The 21,550-nt window shown below is 46.4% G+C and overlaps 1 protein-coding gene across 5 annotated transcripts in view; it reads left to right on the top strand.

Annotated features, from left to right (window-relative positions):
- LOC309331599 (disintegrin and metalloproteinase domain-containing protein 2-like) overlaps positions 1 to 21,550 on the top strand; it is a 94,531-nt gene that overhangs the window by 61,468 nt on the left and 11,513 nt on the right. For 4 of the 5 annotated variants that reach the window (XM_081843902.1, XM_081843899.1, XM_081843898.1 and 1 more), the window contains 5 exons: positions 9,329 to 9,527; positions 10,792 to 10,900; positions 14,484 to 14,667; positions 20,271 to 20,351; positions 21,133 to 21,250. In XM_081843902.1, the coding sequence (XP_081700028.1) occupies positions 9,329 to 9,527; positions 10,792 to 10,900; positions 14,484 to 14,667; positions 20,271 to 20,351; positions 21,133 to 21,250 (691 nt within the window). The remainder of the gene's footprint in view (positions 1 to 9,328; positions 9,528 to 10,791; positions 10,901 to 14,483; positions 14,668 to 20,270; positions 20,352 to 21,132; positions 21,251 to 21,550) is intronic. The other variant, XM_081843900.1, reaches the window with a different exon arrangement.

The following is a 21,550-nucleotide window of genomic DNA, read 5'->3' as shown; positions in this document are numbered from 1 at the left end:
GAATTTCAATTGCCACTATTCTTCCTTGCTCATCTTTAAAAAGGAATTTTGGTGATAGGCTCTCTTCTGCATAGATAACAACTTCTCTCTTCTTCACTCTGTCCGATGAAATAAATTCTTGGCCTAACCTCTTGTTGATTAAAACCTTCCGATGGAGCCTAATCACATGCGTTTCCTGTAAACAAATTAAGTCAAATTGTTCCTTTTTTAATATGTGAAATATCGTCTTCCTTTTCTGGGGCGAGTTACAGCCGTGAATGTTCCAACTTAATAGTTGCAGAGTCATGTTGCAGTATATCTATTTTCCTCCTACTGCTCCCAAAAGTTCTTCTCCTTTTGGCGGTGGTGTCACTTTCTCCTGCACGTCAAGACCCAAAGGTGTGAGTAATGGTCTCAAAGGATCAAATCCTGAGGCTCCTGGTTCTTTTTCAGTCCCTTTCTGAAGGTCTTTTCCATAGTCACTCAAAAAGTTTTCCTTGTCTTCAACTGTTTTGATTTTAACTTTTTTCCCTCTATAATTAAAAGATAGTCCCTGGGGGAACTCCCATCTGAAGATGATTCCGTTGCTTCTCAGTAGTTTTACCAAGTCTCCGTAGTTAGATCTAAGCTCCAGAAGATGCTTAGGGATATCCTTGTAGACTTCCACTCTAAAGTCCAGAATCTCAAGAGTCTTTTGGAAGTGTGCACCCAGAATCTTGTCTCTTTCTTCTTTCGTTCTGAGGGAGATCAGGCAGTCTCTTGACCTGACCTTCCTCCCTCCCTTTCCAAGTCTGAATGCACTTATAATTTTAAAGTCTTTATCCTCTTCCAAAGGCCAAAATTTTGAAAACTCTTTTGTCAAAAACTCAGTTAAGTCCTCCTTTTCAAGCTCTGGAACTGACCTCAATCTCAAATTATTTTCCCTAGATTTTAGTTCAATCATAGACAGATATGCCTGGTGTTCGCCAATCTGTTTGCGCATAGGTTTGATTTCCTCTTGCACGGCCTCTACTTTCTGTTTGGCCTCCTCAGCTGTTTGACGGTTTACTGTAGTGGCTTCCAATAACTTCCCAATAGATTCTGCATTTGACTTGACTTGCTGAGTCAAATTGTTGACACTAGCTGTGTTTTGGTCAAGTTTAGATGATTGGTCCCCCACTTGCTTACTTAGGCCATCTAATTTTTCAAAAATTTTATCTAGCACTGTAGTAAAGTCTCCTCCTGTGGCCATTCCTTCAAGCCTTGTTTGTTCTAAATCTTCCTCTTGTGCCACAGGAATAGCAGGAACAGATGACCTGCGCAGCTGTGAAATTATGCTAGTCTGTTGTGTTTTGGCTTTGCTTGATCTTGTCCTCCCTCTCATTCCACTGCTGTCTATGCGTCAAGGTCAGTCACACGGTTTGCAGTTCCCATGGAAATCCCCAAGTCCAAAGATGGAAAAATACCCCCAGTCCTTACACCACTTCAATCTTCCACTAGAGGGACACAATGTTTATCTCAAAAGTCACAATTTATACAGTCTCAGATTTACAAAATGTCCCTTCAAATTTATAACAGTTGCAAATGTCCAGCAGACCTTGCAGATCCTCTATTTTGCAGAGTTAATCCTAAAAAGTTACAATGTCTCCAAAAAGCGCGAGTTGCAGTTTGACAGTTCCTGCAGCCTGACAGCTCTAATAGCCTGGCAGCCCGATCTCCAGGGGTTCAGTAAATTAAAATATTTATAAATCCACACGAGAAGAGGGAAAGCCAAATTCTTCCTCTTCCACCTTAAAAATAAGGTGAAGTTCTGTATCCGATGTTCAGATAACAGTCTTTTATAGCAAAGTTCTAGGCAACAGTAAATTAATCGTTGTTGCTTTAAACTTTAAACAGAGCCGGGAGACGGACTTCCTGGTTACATCTCCCGTTTCAGTGTCCAAATTAAACTTCTTTTTTAAAGATACGAATTTCTTAAACTTCACCTACTCACGGTAGTCGTTTCTTAGCCAAATTGTCCCAGAAAAAAGGTCAGCGCTCACCGGCAGCAGCTTTGCGGCTTCACTCGAAGGAAAGAGCGATCGACTCTCAGCACCGCGCCAACCCCGTCACCTTCCGGAGCCCCTTACGGGGTTCCTATCCAGTTTCGGGGGGCGCTACAGGTGCCCGCTGAGTCCCACGGCCACAGGCTTCTTCTGCCTGTGGTTTCCCAATGCGGGTCTCCGCTTCGCCGTAGCGGACGACACGTTTCCCTGGAGCTCCCTCTTCACGGTTAGAAGAGGGCAGCCATTGCCGTTCGCGCCGCCTCTGGAAGTCCCCCCTGTTTGCATTTCACCATCTTCTCCTCTGAGTGACCCCACGGTTTCTTCTTCCTTTTGCTACGAACATACCCATAAAAGCCTTTTTTGTTGCTTTTAACCTCTCTAGCAAGCCTGAGTTCATTCTGTGCTTTAGCTTTTCTGACTTTGTGTCTACACGTGCTGGCTATTTGTTTGAATTCCTCTTTGGTGGTTCCCCCCTTTTCCATTTTTTGTACACATCCTTTTTTAATCTTAACTCAGTTAAAAGTTCTTTAGATAGCCACCCTGGCTTCTTTAGGCACCTTCCATGTTTCCGTCTCATTGGTATTGCCTGAAGTTGTGCTTTTACTATCTCCCTCTTAACAAACTCCCAGCCATCATGAATTCCCTTTCCTTTTAGTATTACTGTCCATGGGATCTCACCCAGCACTTCCCTAAGTTTTATGAAGTCGGCTATCTTAAAGTCAAGAAATTGAGTCCTAGTATGCTTGGCTGCTCCTTTCCGCTGTATAGTAAACTTCAGAAGAGCATGATCACTCGCGCCTAATGATCCTTCCACTTCTACCCCACTAACCAGGTCATCAACATTGGTTAGGACCAGATCTAAAATGGCTGTTCCTCTTGTTGCTTCTCCCACTTTCTGGACAATGAAGTTGTCTGCAAGGCCAGTGAGGAATCTGTTTGACCTTATGCTCTTGGCTGAGTTTGACATCCAGCAAATATCTGGGTAATTGAAGTCCCCCATTACTACTATCTCCCTTCCTTTTGCATGCTTGGCCATCTGTTCCAGGAAGGCATCATCTATGTCCTCCGTTTGGCTTGGGGATCTATAGTAAACTCCCACAATGAGGTCCCTGTTATTCTTCTCTCCCTTAATTTTGACCCAAATGCTCTCACTTTGGCTTTGAGGTTCTAAATCTTGGATCTCTTCACAGGTATACACATCCCTGACATATAATGCCACTCCTCCTCCTTTCTTGTCTGGTCTGTTTCTCTGAAATAGATTGTATCCCTCCATTATTACATTCCAGTCGTGGGACTTATCCCACCAGGTTTCAGTGATGCCTATTATGTCATATTTAGTTTGCTGTACCAAGAGCTCAAGCTCATCTTGTTTATTACCCATGCTTTGCGCATTAGTGTACAGACATTGAAGTCCATTAATCATTCCCCCGTGTCTCTTATTTAAGGATTTTTTCCTCCCACCACTAGGTCTGTGTGCTGTTTGCTCCATTTGGTCTATGACATTTGGATGATCATCTTCATCAATTGATAGACTCCTACCTTCAGGAGCACTGCCTCCCTCCCCCACGTTAGTCAGTTTAAAGCCCTCCTGATGAGGTTTCTGAGATTTTTGGCAAAAACATTCCTCCCAACCGTTGTGAGGTGCAGCCCATCTCTTGCCAGAAGTCCATCTTCAAGAAACTGCAGTCCGTGATCTAAGAATCCAAACCGTTCCTGTTTACACCATTTGCGAAGCCAGCTGTTCACTTCCACTATTTTTCCCTCTCCCCCGGGCCACGTCGTTCAACTGGGAGGACAGATGAGATGACAATTTGTGCATTTAATTGCTTCAATTTCCTGCCCAGAGCCTCATAGTCTCTTTTGATCTTCTGGAGGCTATTGCTTGCAGTGTCATTGGTTCCCACATGTACCAAGAGGAAGGGGTATTTGTCAGTGGGTTTTATGATTCCTTGCAGTCGTTCAGTTACATCTTGGATCTTAGCCCCGGGGAGACAGCACACTTCCCGAGACATCTTGTCAGGCCCACAGATCACTGCTTCAGTTCCCCTCAGTAGGGAATCCCCTATCACCACTACACGCCTCCTCTTAGGTTTGGTCGGGGTTCTTCCATGATCTGTCCATTCCAAGGTCGCCTGCACATTCCCTGAGGACTGACTTTGCTGCTCATCTTCATTTACCTGATCGACTGTAACAAGGGAGAGATCCTCAAATGGAGTCTGCTCTTCATCTTCCATGCTAGGGGAGAGGACCTCAAAGCGATTGTGTATTTCTAAACAATCAGAGCGAACCCTGGGCCTCCTACTTCTTTGTGTCACGTTTCTCCATATATCTGGCTCCTGTGTTGGTGAACTAGCCTCCTTCTCAGGGGAGTCCCCTGTCTCCTCCTTGGTGGAGACGGTGTGCTCTGTTGCTTCCAAGAAGAGCTCCAGCTCTCTAATTCTTTGGAGCGTAGCTACACGTTCCTCCAGTTGCTGGACTTTGTCTTTTAAGAGGGCAATCAACATGCAATTGCTGCAGGTAAAGCTGCCTGCAACCTTTGGCAAGATGGCAAACATTGTGCAGGAACCGCAGGCGACTGCAGCTGTTCCCTCACTCTCCATCTTGAGAACGTGTTGTTGGGGCTGGCTACAGCGGTCCTCCATCATAAGAAGCGTGCAGACAGGACAAATAACTCCCCCCCAAAAACCCCAAGGTCTCCCCCAACAAACGTTTGAGACTAGCTCCCCTAAATCTAAAGATGGATCAAACTGTGCACGCCTTCTTCAGCTGCTGCCCTGCAAGCTCTGATAAGCTCCTCCCACAGCTAATCACCTGCCTCAACAGAAACCCTGCCCCCTCTGACCTTTGCACAGGGAGAGCAGCTAATCAGCCACAAGAAACACACACACAAGAAACATCTTTTTCCTCCTCCTTCAGCTGCTGCCCTGCAAGGTAGTAACTGGGAGGGGTCTGGCTGCCCCTAATTCCATGGGCTCTGGCCGCTCTTGTCCTGGCACGTTGCCCATTCTGCTTTCTGTACTTTTGATATTGTTTTCCCGCCATCGCGGTCTCCATTGTTCCTTCTTTTCACTAGCCCTCCGTTCTATGCATATGCTCAATTGCAGGCACGTTCGGACCAGAGAGTCCAAGGAACTAGGTTCTGGCATTTGGGCCAATTGGTCTAAAATCTCATTATTCAGTCCTTCCCTAAAAAGGGCTGCAACTGTTGGGGAATTCAGATCCCATTTTAATTTCTGCACCAGCAAACTAAAGTTGGACCAATAAACTCCCACAGTGTCTTTTCCTTGTCTCATTCTCAACAGCTGCCTAGCTGTGGTTGTTTCATGCACAGGGTCTAAGAAAATCGTGTCTAGATACTGCAGAAACATTTGTAAATTTCCTAGGGCGGCATCCCTTCGAGATATTAGGGGTATAACACAGTCCTTAGCCCTCCCTTCCAAGAAATTAATCACATAAGCAACCTTCTCTTGCTCAGATTGAAATTCTTTATCCTTTATCTCAATTATGTAAGAAATTTCTGTCTTGAAAGCCATGTATTCAGAGGTTTCTCCCTTGAAGCTACGTGGACGTATAGTAAAAGTTTTACTCCCTCTATCTCCACACGTCGCTTGCAGCATGGTTTTATGTTCTCCCAGTGCTGCTGATAGTATGTTGACTTGACTTTTCAACTGTAAGTTCTGTTGCCCTAAGTCCTGTAATGTTAGCTGGAGCGCTGGGGTTTCTCCTTGCCCAACTGGCGCCACAGCTCCCTCCATTTTGGCTTCTCCTTCTTTACTTATAGTGAAGAGGTGCAGAGCAGAAGGTATTCTGTCAGGCCTGGTCGTTGTCCTCTTCAGATCACCACACAAACGCTTCTTGTTCTTTTATAAAACTTTTTATTGCGTATTAACAAAACAATCTTATAAACGGTTCTTAACTATTCTTCCTCAGAGTCACTTCTTTCAGCTACCTTCTGAGCTCTGCTTCTCCGTGACCAGCCACCCTCAAAATGGCGAACGTGCCCTTCCCTTCGTTTCCCCGCTCTTTTTTCTAACCTCCTGGCTAGAGCTGGCCTGTATCTCCCCTCCTCCCAATCTGAGTTAGAACTGAACCCTTGCCTTTCCTGGGAACAGCCGGTCCCTCCCTCTTGTTCCTCTTGCTCCCTTCTATTAGATTCACTGCTCTCCTTCCCCCCTTGGGGAATGCTTTCTCCCTCTGAGAAACTGAAAACTTCTAACTCTTCCTTGACAATGGACATGGCTAGCTTAGTTTCATTAATTTCAATGTGTCTACTGTGAGTAGAACTTAGTTAGTTACAACCATTTGCAGCCTGATGTAAGATGCTAATTAACTTTGAACTGCAATCAGATCAAGGAAGAATTTCCTTTAAAGATGGAATGCCACTTTTGAGGATTTTCATATCAGCATTAAATGCTGATGTTGTTCAAGGGTAGGGAAAGAATCTCAGGATCTCAGCAGCAGTGTAAGCACTTACACAGGTGAGTGTGAAGGTTTACCAAAGTTCTGCAGACCATGTAGGAGAAATCCAAATCACAAAAAGGAGACGGTTTTATTGATTGCAAAGCAATGCACATGGCCACCAGGCTACAATATAGCAATTCATAACTGTCAGAGTTGCCTCCAGGTCCCAGCTCACAGAGGACCAACGCTAGCCAGTAATAACGTATAAAAGTCTTTATTGAAGATTAGTTTCCATTTCCAAACCGCAGCGTGCAACTCTACGTCTTAGAAGCTAGACCGGCGAAGCTCCATCTGAGTCTCCGCCTCCTAGACACCAGTTTAAGACTCTAGCCTTACTCCACCTCTTCCGTTGTTCTTTCCTCCTCTGGGTCCTTCTGCCCCCTGGGGTTTCCTCCTTTCTGGACTCTTCTGACGCTGACCCCCCTGAGTCTTGCCCCTCCTTCCGGCGGGCTTTAGGACCTGGCTCCCTATCCGGGCTACCTGCTGTGCCGCTCGCCTGTACATTTGAACTTGGCGCGCGCGCCCAGCCGGTAACCTTCCTCTTGACCGTTTCCCCGCTCTCCGATGGAGGCGTGGTCAATCCTGACTCATCTCCTCTCGCTGGTGGCGAGAACACTGGTCCCGATTCCTGGGACTCCTCCCCCCCACTGCGCTCTGGTGGGGAAGCTGGTCCTGATTTCCAACTGCTGCTCTGGGAGTCCCCGCTGGCCCCTTCCTTCTGGGGTTTCCCCCTTGGCACCCCCCTTGCCCTGGTCATCGGCGCTCCCTTCTGTGAATCTTCCGATTCGCTGGAGAGGCTCGTGGAATCCCTCTGACCACTGTCACCGCCTACGCTCCCCTCGGATTCCTCCCCCTCGCTCTCCATTTCCTCCCTCTCCTGTGCCTCTGCTCCTGAGCCCCTGACAATAACAAATGCCCCAAAGGCTGCAGCCACAACAGGGAATGCAGTTACTGATCAAAGACGGCTCACTGCACTCAAATTATACCTTCAACAGCAACTCATTTAGCCATCAGGCAGAAGAGACTCTCTGCTCAGCCCAAGGCAGGGCTTCACTAATCTCTAGGGAAGAGATAAATAAATAAATAATAAAATTATACTACTCTACTAATGGTTCAGGAAGCTAGTCTCACAGTCTGTTTCCCAGGCCTTGTTTCATCAAAGCCTTGTTTCTCCCATTGCTCTGTCCCAGCTCCTGCCAACCTCACAGTTTGAAAGCACACCAGTACAAGTAGATAAATAGGTACTGCTGCAGCGGGAAGGTAAACGGCGTTTCTGTGCACTCTGGCGCTTGTCACTTCATTTCTTTGACCTTGCAGGTGGTGGGCAACTCCCCAAACTCATGCCAATAATTAACATAGATAACAATTTTCTGAGAACAAATGACCTAGTTTTTACAGCAATCCCTAACAGCATCGTCAACCACTCTGTGCTCCAGTTCAAAGTAAGGGTGGAATAAAGGTAAAGGTAAAGGGACCCCTGACCATTAGGTTCAGTCGTGCCCGATTCCGGGGTTGCGGTGCTCATCTTGCTTTATTGGCCGAGGGAGCCAGTGTACAGCTTCTGGGTCATGTGGCCAGCATGACTAAGCAGCATGATCAGCAGCCAGTGCCGATCTCTGAGCGCAGGCCTCCCTCCTGTCGGCAATCGCGCTGCAGAATTCTGCCCTCACGGCAGCTTCCAGCTCAGTCCCGAGGGAAGCCCCACGCAGAACACATCCTAAGAGAGATGGGTACAGCAGACGGTTTAAGGCAGATGTGGGTATCCAGTTGTCAGATTACTCTCTAGGAAGAGGTGTCGACCTCAGTGTGGAGGAAATGTCCTTTAAAATCTGGATCTGCCTTGAAACATAGGAACCTAGGAAGCTGCCTTAACAGAGTCAAACCATTGGTCCATCTAGTTCAGTATTGTCCACACTGACTGGCAGCAGCTCTTCAGGATTTCAGGCAAGAATCTCTCCCAATCCTACCTGGATATGTCAGGGATTAAAACTATCCCTGGCCCAGGGCCCTTCTCCCTTAAGCACTTAGAAGTAGCACTTAGTAAAGGTAAAGGGACCCCTGACCATTAGGTCCACTCGTGGCTGACTTTGGGGTTGCGGCGCTCATCTCACTTTATTGGCCGAGGGAGCCGGCGTACAGCTTCCGGGTCATGTGGCCAGCATGACTATGCCGCTTCTGGCGAATCAGAGCAGCACATGGAAATGCCATTTACCTTCCCACCGGAGCGGTACCTTTTTATCTACTTGCACTTTGACATGCTTTCAAACTGCTAGGTTGGCAGGAGCAGGGACAAGCAACGGGAGCTCACCCCATTGCGGGGATTCAAACCACCGACCTTCTGATCAGCAAGCCCTAGGCTCTGTGGTTTAACCCACAGCGCCACCCGTGTCCCCAAGTGTGGAATATGAGGAACTAAATATGTAAAACATGCACATAAATACTCATACTGAGGCAATAAACAGCCTCCAGGAAGACCATGCTAGCATGCCATCTGCACATTTTTCTGTACAATGAGTGGAAAAAAGACGTCAGACACCAAAGGTAGGCAGCCACTTTTTCCCATATGGTTCCCACATGTTGTGTTTGGCTATGGAGCTGCTCTAAGCAGCTTACAACCTCTTAAGAGTTAAAGAAACAGACAGGCCTTAGACCATCTTGTAAGGACTGTGTGGGCATGTGCCCTGTTCAGTCCAGTGATTATGTGGCTTAAACAACTTTAGGACCTGTGCATAAGTCTGAGGGTAATGAAATGGGAAGGTTAACTGCAAATTGTGGAGTCAACAGGAATCCTCCTCAACCCTAGCTGTACTCCTCCGTGAAAAATGCTATTGATACTTTCCTTCTTCCTTTTCCTTTTCACCTAGTTTAAGCCAAGAAACACAATCTGTAGAGCAGCTGTAGATAGTGTCTGCGATTTCCCTGAGTACTGCAATGGCAGTTCGGCGTCCTGCCCAAGCAATTTTTATGCCCAGAATGGCTACAGCTGTGCTTCTAATGCTGGCTACTGTTATGGTGGATCCTGTCAGGCAGCCGATCTACAGTGTCAGGATCTTTTTGGTGAAAGTAAGTGAGACAACTTGCTTTTTGGCTTCTTTTAAAAACAAAATGAAATATTTACTCTTAAAAAGAACAAGCAAGGAGGCAAACAGCTTCCTTCTGTAACCAAATTGTGTGTGCATGCCCACTCATACCTATACCATGAGCTTTCCTCAGCTTTTATACCAGTTTGCCCGTTGAATGAGTCCTGGCTTTCTCTTGAACTCTTTGAGCAGAATTCAGCGTCACACTACTGTACAGTCATACTTCGGGATAAATATGCTTCAGGATAAGTATTTTCGGGTTGCGCTCCACGGTGAACTGAGTGTGTTACTTCCTGGTTTTGTCACTCATGCAGGCGGAGATGGTCAAAATGACGTCACGTGCATGCACGGAAGCAGCGAAACGTGACCTGTTCTATTCAGGATGTGAACGGGGTTGAAACCTCCCCCCTCCTCCCCCCACACCCTGTTTGGGGGGCTTTCCTGACACATATGCCCTTTTGGCTGAGCTGGCTGGAGGGGGAAGCCCATAGTGTTAGTTGTGCTGCATTCCACGTTTGCAACTAGTCCCAATGTGGCTGGTTTCCAAGGCATGCGTCTTCTTCCTTAGTGCAGAAGATGGCTACCAGAATTCTGACTGGTATGACCAGGTTTATGCATTTTATGCCAACTTTAAAATCACTCTACTAGCTACCTAACTGCACTTAGGCACAAGCCAAACTGCTGTTAGTGACCATGCCAACCTGTTCAGTTATGTTGTTTTGGTGAAGCCCTTCATCAAATGCCTTTATGGGGGATCCTGCTGAATCAGACCGAAGGCCTATCTAATCAGGATTCTGTTCTCACCATAGCCAACAAGATGCCTATAGGAAGCCTACAAGTAGCTCTGCTGCTCCTTCTGCCTCTTTCTACAGGAAGTTATACTGTATATAGAGCTGTCATAGCTAGTAGCTATCTATAGACTTACCATTCATAATTTTGCAAATCCCCTTTTAAATCCGTCTCAATTGGTGGCCTTCACTACATCTTGCAGCGATCTCCATTGTTTAACTATGTGCTGCATGAAGAAGATATCTTAAATAACTAAATAATTCTGCTTCAGTGAAAACAACAGAGTCTTGCAGCACCTTCAGGGCTAACATTCATTATTTGCAGAGGCAAATCCAATTTATGCATCAGACTGATTTGTTTGTACACATATGAAAGTATCTGTTAAGAGCATTGCTAAAAGAAAACTATTAAATGTTTCATTTTCGTTATTCTAATCAAAATCCTTTTAATATTTATAGAGTCAAAAAGTGCTCCTCAAGCATGTTATGAAGAAATTAATGGTCAGGCAGATAGATTTGGACACTGTGGGATTGACATACGAAAGGGATTTAAGACTTGTTCTTTCCGGTATGTGATTAGGAAACAGAAGAAACTGAAATAAAATTTTCAGGGGGAGGAGTGTGGCAGGATGTTTGTGGGTTGGCGGCTTGGGCATCTTCTATTGTATGGTGCATGTTTTTACTGTTGTTATAGTATCAAGGTAGCCAGGTGGAGTGGGCTGTCATGATCCTCCCACAGGGACTAGGACACCTAGTTGGAGGCTCCTGTGTCACTAGCTGAGGGACGGCACTGGGTTTCTGACCCTGACCCTTGATGCTGGTGGTCAGTCCCACTAAACTGTGGTTGACAGGTGTCTGCTGAACCACATCCCACAGCATCAAAGCCTATGGTACTGGAGCCAGGATTGTCATGGGCATCTCTTCCCCCAAGACCAAGGAACACAGTGTCTCCCACACTGTCAGTCCAACGGTGCAAGAAGCACACCAAATGGGAGGTCATGGAGCACTGAAGAAGTGCCTATTTTCAGGCCCTTTAGGAGATTCTAGTTCCCCAAAGGGAGCAGAGCCTCGAGACAGAGGTTTACAAGTCCTCAGTTCACTTCCAAACAGGGGCGGATCTTGGTAATATGGTGCCCTGTGTGAGGCCCAAATTTGACGTGTTCCCCACTCCACCCAAAGCTGCCTTCCAAAAGCCGGGGAAGGGAGGCACCAAGCTTTGGGAAGGAGGCACAAATCTCCCTCCCACCTCCTTCCTAAAGCTGGGCAAGTGCTAACTAGGCTTTGGGAAGGAAGCAGGAGGACTCTAGGGTCCTGTCAGAGCCCTCACACCTCCCCATCATTTAAATCCATCTCAGCCAAAAGAAGAGAACTCATTCTGAAACTTATCTATAGATGGAACCTAACACCACGGAATCTGGCACTTCCTCATCTAAATGCTGGAGAGTCTGCACTTCCATGGCCACGTACCTCCACATGTGGTGGGAATGCCCCCAAATTTAGAATCATAGAATCATAGAATCATAGAGTTGGAAGAGACCACAAGGGCCATCGAGTCCAACCCCCTGCCAAGCAGGAAACACCATCAGAGCACAACTGACATATGGTTGTCAAGCCTCTGCTTAAAGACCTCCAAAGAAGGAGACTCCACCACACTCCTTGGCAGCAAATTCCACTGTTGAACAGCTCTTACTGTCAGGAAGTTCTTCCTAATGTTTAGGTGGAATCTTCTTTCTTGTAGTTTGGAGCCATTGCTCCGTGTCCGCTTCTCTGGAGCAGCAGAAAACAACCTTTCTACCTCCTCTATGTGACATCCTTTTATATATTGGAACATGGCTATCATATCACCCATTAACCTCCTCTTCTCCAGGCTAAACATGCCCAGCTCCCTTAGCCGTTCCTCATAAGGCATTGTTTCCAGGCCTTTGACCATTTTGGTTGCCCTCCTCTGGACACGTTCCAGTTTCTCAGTGTCCTTCTTGAACTGTGGTGCCCAGAACTGGAGCAGAAAACAGTGGCACTATTACTTCCCTTGATCTAGATGCAATACTCCTATTGATGCAGCCCAGAATTGCATTGGCTTTTTTAGCTGCCGCGTCACACTGTTGGCTCATGTCAAGTTTGTGGTCAACCAAGACTCCTAGATCCTTTTCACATGTACTGCTCTCAAGCCAGGTGTCACCCATCTTGTATTTGTGCCTCTCATTTTTTTTGCCCAAGTGCAATACTTTACATTTCTCCCTGTTAAAATTCATCTTGTTTGTTCTGGCCCAGTTCTCTAATCTGTCAAGGTCGTTTTGAAGTGTGATCCTGTCCTCTGGGGTGTTAGCCACCCCTCCCAGTTTGGTGTCATCTGCAAATTTGATCAGGATGCCCTTGAGTCCATCATCCAAGTCGTTGATAAAGATGTTGAATAAGACCGGGCCCAAGACAGAACCCTGTGGCACCCCACTAGTCACTCTTCTCCAGGATGAAGAGGAACCATTGATGAGCACCCTTTGGGTTCGGTCAGTCAGCCAGTTACAAATCCACTGAGTGGTAGCATAGTGAAGTCCGCATTTTACCAGCTTCTTTACAAGAATATCATGGGGCACCTTGTCAAATGCCTTGCTGAAATCAAGGTAGGCTACATCCACTGTGTTCCTTTCATCTACCAGGCTTGTAATTCTGTCAAAAAACGAGATCAGGTTAGTCTGACATGACTTATTTTTCAGAAATCCATGCTGACTATTGGTGATCACAGTATTCCTTTCTAGGTGCTCACAGACTGTTTGCTTAATGATCTGCTCCAGAATCTTCCCTGGTCAGACTGACTGGGCGGTAATTATTTGGGTCCTCTCTTTCCTCCTTTTTGAAAATAGGGACAACATTTGCCCTCCTCCAGTCTGCCGGGACTTCGCCTGTTCTCCAGGAATTCTCAAAGATGACTGCCAGTGGTTCTGAGATCACATCTGCCAGTTCTTTTAATACTCTTGGATGCAGTTCATCTGGCCCTGGAGACTTGAATACATCTAATCCTTTTGTATATCAGTGCTGCAGGAAATCTGCATAATCACAAAACAAGTAATAGAAGCAACTCCAGAATTAGTCCTATTAAATATCTTCCAAGGAACAACTCACATGACAAGTCACTTACTCTCAGCAACTAAAAACATCATGACTAGACACTGGAATGACCTATCAGGAGTGAATATAGACCACTAGTACCAAAAAGTATAGAAAACTGCCCTATTAGAAAAGTTAACCAACAAACTTAAAGTAGCATGGGTGTGGCTCCCCTTTATCATATATACAGCACAACAAGACAATGATCTATTCTCTCCCCCACCCCAACAGCATAAGAATCAAAATGGGTAATCTGACCCAACAACCCCATACCAACAAACAAACAAACAAACAAACAAACCACACTGCAACTAACTGAACACAACCAACCAAGCGTTGGACACTCAAATCTCTCGCAGTGCCATCATTAATGAATAAATATATAGAGGACCTACCCACACGATGCTGACATAAAAACCCTGCACAAACTACACAACAGAACAAAATATCAATGTCCCCTCATCTCTCTCCCCTTCCCTCTCTCTTGTCCCCCAATTGCATATGTGTCTAGTACTAAATGTTAACGAACTGTGAAAAAAACTATGAATTGAAAGTAGAGACACTATATGTACTTTTTTTGTCTATTTGTTTGTTTGCTACACAATAAAATCTTTAATAAAAACTAATTTGAAAAAATAAAGGACACAACACAAAAGAAAAATGGATGGAGAGGAAGGATTGATTAATTAATTAATTAATTAATTGTAGCTTGCCTTTCACCAAAATGATTATAAGGTAGTTCACATAAGAAAATCAACAGAGCAAAACCATACTACAACAACAAATTAAGATATACCAAAATAAACCCGTTGGGCACAAACTGTTGGGCAGTAATCTTTGATGCCAGATGTTTCAAAGGTTGAGGAATGACAGCCCCTCTCACATGTCATCTGTGTAATGAAAAGCATGCATTTTTAGGTAACATGTTCAAAAATATATTTCAGTTGTTAAATCTGATATTTTGGAGGTGAAAAAAACATTTCCAATACATAATCCCCAACTCTTTACAAATGTATGATCCTGTTCTTTTCTCCAAATGCCTTTGATAGGGATATCAAATGTGGAAAGTTAATTTGCGTCTATCCAACCAGAAAGCCTTATGTTGACATGAACATTCCAATTCTGTACACTCCTTTCCAAGATACCCTTTGTATATCTCTGGACCTTCAACAACCAGAGGGCTTTCCGGACCCAATGCTGGTGAAAGATGGTACAAAATGTGGAACTAAAAAGGTAAGGGATACAATCTGACACAGCATGACTATTACTGTGACTTAAATGTTGTCACCAGTGTGTATGGTATCCTAGAGAGCAGCATAAGCAAAAGGAAGACCACTGGTCTCATGCTTGAAGAACTTAAAATCTAAATTTCAGCTTTGAGGAGACAGGTATGATGGGCTGGGAGCGATGGGAGAAGCAGAGATGGAAATCAGCAAATGCAATTAGATGTTTGTTCATAAGTGCCGAAAGTGGGGGGGGGGGACCTCAGGGCCAGGGGGCTTAATGCAGCCCTGCAGACTTTTCTTTCTCCTCTGGCTATGCCCCCTCCACAGATCTCACCTCTCGCTGGCCTTGCCCTGTGCCCTCCTGGGCTGCTTTTGCTTGGCTGCAACATGTCCCTGAGCAGTGCTGACACCTCTTGCTTGCCTGAGTGGAAGAGGGAGAGAGGGGTGCACATGTCAACCCACACAGCATGGCCACAGACTTGCATGGCCGGCTTCTGTCATCTCTCTTGCTCCATCCACTTTAGCATATGGCCTATGCAAATTAATCCTGCCGTCCAGTCAGCGCTCCCTGCTCAGCTCTGCTGGGACTGACCTGGGCAGAAAATGCAGAGTCGCAGCAGTCCTGCCGTCCGTGTGAGATAGAGGGATAAAACAAGCCCAGAGAAGTTTCTTGCTATCTCTAAAAGTGTTTATTTACAAGCCATAAATCAGTCTCATTCCATCGGAACTCTCCGGCATCTTTCCCGTGCTAAAATCTGACACACAGCTGTGAGGCATTTGCGAGCTTTTTTGCGGAGAAGGTCCTGTTGCTCCGCCATGACCTCCCTGCCAATTTGGATACAATAAAGGAACTGGAGGCCCCTCGACTGTCCTCGGGTCCAGTATTGGACCATTTTGACCGGATATCTCCAGCCGATGTGGACAGACTCCTCCAAGCTGGAAAGCCCACCACCTGTCCTCTTGACCCGTGCCCGTCATGGCTGATTAGAGCGTGTCCAGATGAGGTGCGGGCCCCCCTGGGGGATATCATCAATTTGTCCCTTGGCACCGGGATATTCCCAGGGGAACTGAAGGAGGCAGTGGTGCGTCCGCTCTTAAAGAAAACATCATTAGATCCCTTAGATCTATCCAATTACCGCCCGGTCTCGAATCTTCCATTCCTGGGTAAGGTGATTGAGAGAGCGGTTGCTGAACAGCTTGGTAGGTTTCTGGATGAAACATCTGCTCTGGATCCATTCCAGTCCGGCTTCCGTGCTGGTCATGGGACCGAGACGGCTCTGGTCGCCCTAACAGATGATCTCCGTAGGCAGCTGGATCGAGGCGGGTCGGGGCTGCTGATTCTTCTAGATCTGTCAGCAGCCTTCGACATGGTCGATCACGAACTCCTGGACCACCGCCTTGCCGACGTGGGAATCCAGGGCACAGTCCTTCAATGGCTGCGCTCGTTTCTCTCTGGTCGGGGACAGAGGGTGGCGCTCGGGGGGGAATTGTCATCGCGCCACTCCTTGGTGTGTGGAGTGCCTCAGGGTGCGATTCTCTCCCCGATGCTTTTTAACATCTTTATGCGCCCCCTCGCCCAGCTTGTCCGGAGTTTTGGGCTGGGTTGCCATCAGTATGCCGATGACACCCAACTCTATCTGTTGATGGATGGCCATCCTGACTCGGCCCCCGATACACTGGCGAGATGCCTGGAAGCTGTGGCTGGATGGTTACGTGGGAGCCGGTTGAAGTTAAATCCTTCGAAGACAGAGGTCCTCTGGCTGGGGCGGGATGATATGGGATTGAGGGGGCAACTCCCATCTCTTGCGGGGGTGCAATTAGTGCCAGCACCGTCCGTTAAGAGCTTGGGTGTAATCTTCGATACCTCCCTCTCTATGGAGGCGCAGATTACAGCTATAACAAAGGCGGCATTTTTTCATCTCCGCCAAGCTAAGCAGTTGGCCCCTTATCTCTCTCGCCCTGACCTTGCCACTGTGATCCATGCGACGGTCACCTCCAGACTGGATTATTGTAACTCGCTCTACGTGGGGCTGCCCTTAAGACTGACCCAGAAACTCCAGCGGGTGCAGAATGCCGCGGCGAGACTCCTTATGGGGTCTTCGCTGCAAGATCACATTCAACCGGTACTATACCAGCTGCACTGGCTCCCGGTGGAGTACAGGATCAGGTTTAAGGTGCTGGTTTTAACCTTTAAAGCCCTATACGGCCTAGGACCCTCGTACCTACGGGACCGCCTCTCCTGGTATGCCCCACAGAGAAACCTACGGTCTGCAAATAATAACATCCTCAAGGTCCCAGGCCTCAGAGAGGTTAGGCTGGCCTCAACTAGAGCCAGGGCCTTCTCGGCTGCGGCTCCAATCTGGTGGAACGCTCTGTCACAAGAGACTAGGGCCCTGCGGGACCTGACATCCTTCCGCAGGGCCTGCAAGACAGAGTTGTTCCACCAGGCCTTTGGTCAGGGCGCAGCCTGACTCCCTCCTCTGGCAACCTGCTTAGAATCTTGCTTAATTAGTTGCCATTAATTTGATTTTAATTGATTTTTATAATGTAATATTTTTAGAATGTGTGAATATCTGATGGTTTGATTGTTGATTGTTGTTAGCCGCCCTGAGCCCGGCTTCGGCTGGGGAGGGCGGGATATAAATAAAATTTATTATTATTATTATTATAAAAGCGCACACAGTCTCTCTGCAGTGTCTCTCAGTCTAATGTGAAAGTAGCTTTCACAGACAAAGACGGACAAAGCCTGTGATGTACGGCCCCTCCCCAGATACAGGACACCAAGAAGTTTAACCCTATAACCTCCAAACTCCACACCCCCTCTTGTCCTGCATCTGGGGGAAACAAGCAACAATGCTCACCCCAAACACAGACCTTCACAGAGTTCCTGGACCAAACACTCATAGAACTCCAGTTCTATGCAAACCTCAGAGAGCGCACTGAACTCAGCTTCAGTAGACAAAAGCGCTATGAGACTTTGCTTCTGGGACCTCCACCCAACTACTGAGTTCCCAAACTTCACCACTAGGCCTGACACTGATTTGCAGTCCTGAAGGTTAGCCCAATCCGAATCCACCCATGCTGTAAGCTTGACATCACCCTCAGCTGACAACTTGAGGCAAAAATCTTTGGTATCTTGCAGGTAACGCAGCACCCGTTTAATACCATTCCAGGCCTGTACACTTGGACTTGAAGCCTCTCTACTGAGCAGATTGATAGCAAATGCTATATCTGGTCTGCTCCACTGTGACAGATACAGTAGACTACCCAGAGCTGATTGAAAGAGTTCAGCATTTTCGAACACAGAGCGTTCTACTTGCTGACATTCTTTCACGTAACCAGCCTCCATGAGTGTTTTGACACCTGCACACTCAGACATTCTGAACTTCTCAAGCAACTGCTCAATCTTACCTTTCTGGTTGAGCAAAAAGCTTCCATCTCTTGTTCTAGTTATCCCTACGCCTAGATACGACTTGACATCTCCAAGCTGCTTGAGCTTGAACAGCTTTCCAAGCTCCCTAGCAAACTTCTCCACTTGTTTACCTGTCTGTGATATGTACAAAATATCATCAACAAAAATCTGAGCAGCTTCCTGTGTCACACCTGACCCTTTAAGGTAAAGACAGCTGTCAGCAACACTTCTCTTGAAACCTAGCTCTTCTAAGGCTTCATTCAGACACATGTTCCAGTTTCTGGCAGATTGACATAACCCATAAATGGATTTGTGCAACCGCCACACGATGCCTGGCCCACTGACCTCAAACCCTGGAGGAGGAAGCATGTACAACTCCTCCTGGAGGTCTGAGTTCAGATAGGCGACATCCACGTCAAAATGGTTCGCCTTCCAACCTTTATATTGTGGTTCTCCAGCTTCTGTGGGTTTAAGGCGATAAACCCATCTGCAACTCATAGCCTGCTTGCCAGCCGGCAATTGTGTGAGTGAGAACACACCAAGAGATTCCATTGAGTTCATCTCCTTCCGCATCGCCTCATGCCATTTGCTAGCTTCTTCTTGAGGCAACTTCTGAACATCCTCAAAGGATTCAGGTTCACATCTAGTGACACCTACCCACACGATAGTGGCTTCATACCTTTCCAGTGGCTTTCCCTTGGTTGACCTTGCTGACCTTCTCAGCGTGAATTCTGGAACGGCACCTGATTCACTAGGGCCAGCCATACCATCCCCTGTGTCAGAAACCTCCCCCTCTGACCTGCTGCGCCTTTTAGGCCTCACAACTGGGTCTGTAGGCGAGGATGGCTCACTCCTTGGCTCAGACTTGACAGAGACCTGTGGAGGGGTCTTGGGACTTCCCTTTGGAGAGGTTTGGAGCCTCTCCCTTGGGGACCCCGGTTCTGGACTCTGTGGCTGTGGACTGTGCACCTCAGCAACAGGTTCAGTTTCGTCCTCCTCCTCTTCCTCATCTGAGTCAAACTGTTCTGAAAGAACATCCGGGTTCCCGTGAAGACGTTTCCACCCACTCTGCTCGCAGAACTCAGCGCTGCCGCTAATAAGCAGCTTAGACTGGTTGCCAGTAGGGTATGCGAAACGCCACGCCTACAATTTTTTTGAAAATTCTTCAAAATTCAAAATTTCTCAAAATTCTAAAATCAAAACCTCAAAAAACAAAACAATCCTTCACTGCCTTGGGTCACTGTGAACTCTGAGGGAAGGGGGGTTGCTTAATCCCCACTGCACAATGGAACAAAGGACCATGTGCTTACCAGGAAGTTATCTCAGAAAAATACTACTCAACTGAAAATCACAATCCAACGCAATCCTTCAAAAATACACAAAAATATGGAATACTGGGGCCAATAACCCTTTGTGGGAATGTTCATGGATGCAGGAGAGGATATATTGTGAGATTATATCCTTATCCAACTTGTGCTAACAAGTTCCCAAAATATCAGCAGAGTTAGTAGACATTCCCCTTTTAAGTTCGCAATGGTAATGTGTGCTCAGGTTCGCTAGAACCTCTATAATAATTACTCTGGTAATTTCCCCTTTGTTCCCTCTTAAAATAGAAGACATAACACAGTCTTTTATAAAAGTATAAAAACAGCTTACTCACGTTCTGTTCACAATAGGATCCCAGAAGGCAGACAGGCTTAAAAAGGTAAAATACATTTAGAATCTATCTTATAGGAAGATAGTCCCTTTCTGCTCTCTTGGCTGGGAGCCAAGAGGGCATCTTTAGCAGATGTGGCTTCTTCGAAGGAAGATGGCAGAGAGAGCAAGAGGCAAGAGAGAGATGGCTGTCCTGCCCTGTGCTTTTATCATGACCTGCACAGGTGAGGCCACACCTACCTCTGGTCACATGCGGAGGAAGTCTGTCCCAGGAAGTTTACCTGTAATTGACTGCTCCTGTGTTTTACATACCACACAGTTTTCCTGTAAAAAGGGTAGTTCTGGATTAATGGAGGGAAAAATACAGACTAGCACTTGGATGCAGATGACGTTGTACATACACTGGAAAAATCTTGCATTCAGATCTCACAATAAACACCTGTCTGGAAGCACTCATGGATGGGGTCTGGTGGACGCAAAAGGTCTGTTGCAGGGCAGCAACTCTTCTTGAAAACTGAAAAATACTATTGCTTTTTTTAAAGGTTTGTATCAAACAAGTATGTGAAAAGTATGGCGTCCTGAAATATGATTGTGATCCTACAAAAAAGTGCTTTGGGCATGGAGTAAGTAAAATGAATGTTATATTTTCCATGTTAGTGTTTCAGCTATAAAAAGGAGATGGTGGTTTTCCCTCAGAAACTATTTGGTATTTTCTTGAGTGCCTGAAGCGTTCCCCTGTTGATGGCCTCTCAGCTGATTCTCTTTGGACCCAGCCATTATGGGCAATTATAATCAAATCTTCCATTCTTAGGCGAAGTAATTGAGCAGGTGGTTGCTCAACAGCTCCAGGCATGTCTAGAGGATGTGGAACATTTGGATCCCTTCCATTTAAATTGGAACTAGTGAATGTCCGGTGTGAGTGTCTGGAAGCGGTTGGAGGATGGATGGCAGCTAACAGGTTGAGGTTGAATCTCAACAAAACAGAAGTACTATTTCTGGGGGACAGGGGGCAGGACTTCCTAGTCCTGAATGGGGTAACTGTGCCCTTGAAGGACCAGGCGCACAGCCTGGGAGCCATTTTGGACTCACAGCTGTCCATGGAGGCACAGGTTAATTCTATTTTCAGGGCAGCTGTCTACCTGCTCCATCTGGTACGCTGGCTGAGACCCTACCTGCCTGCATACTATCTCACCACAGTGGTACATACCATGGTTATCTCTCGCTTGGACTACTGCAGCGTACTCTACGTGGGGCTACCTTTGAAGGTCCAGCTCCATTTTAGACTAGAACTGAGGCCCTACTCAGAAAGTAATAAGAATAATGTTTTCTTAAAGCATATTTTTCTTTTTAAGATAAAGCACATAAGCAAGGAGTAAATGTTTGCTATTCCTCCCCCACCTTCAGATTTGCAACAACAAAAGAAACTGCCACTGTGATCCAGGATGGGCACCTCCAAATTGCAAGGAAAAAGGAGGCCCCCTAGGAGGAAGCGTTGACAGTGGGCTTCGTATGTTGGCTTCTGGTCAGTAAAAGCAGGATCTTCCATCCTGACAAATAGCTCTGCTGCAGTAGTTTCCAAACTGTTTAGAATTAGGACCCACTTTTCATCTCAACCTGAAACCATGGGGCTGGGTTTGATTTATGTTTTAACCCATTCATTCCCCTCTTTATTCTTCCCTTGAATTTTCTGTCTTTCTCAAGGCAGAAAGAACAAGATAAAAAGTGACAGCACATTAGCTTAATAATCATTCCTTCTTCCAAAGGAACTTTAGGATTGTAGGCTGTGTGTTTATGAGAGTGAGTGTGAGTGAAATGTTTCAGA

Source organism: Podarcis erhardii (assembly GCF_964252035.2).
Source record: "Podarcis erhardii genome assembly, chromosome: 16".
NCBI classification, from domain to species: Eukaryota; Metazoa; Chordata; class Lepidosauria; order Squamata; family Lacertidae; genus Podarcis; species Podarcis erhardii.
The sequence above is the reverse complement of the archived record's forward strand: the minus strand, read 5'-3'. Positions and strand labels throughout refer to the sequence as shown.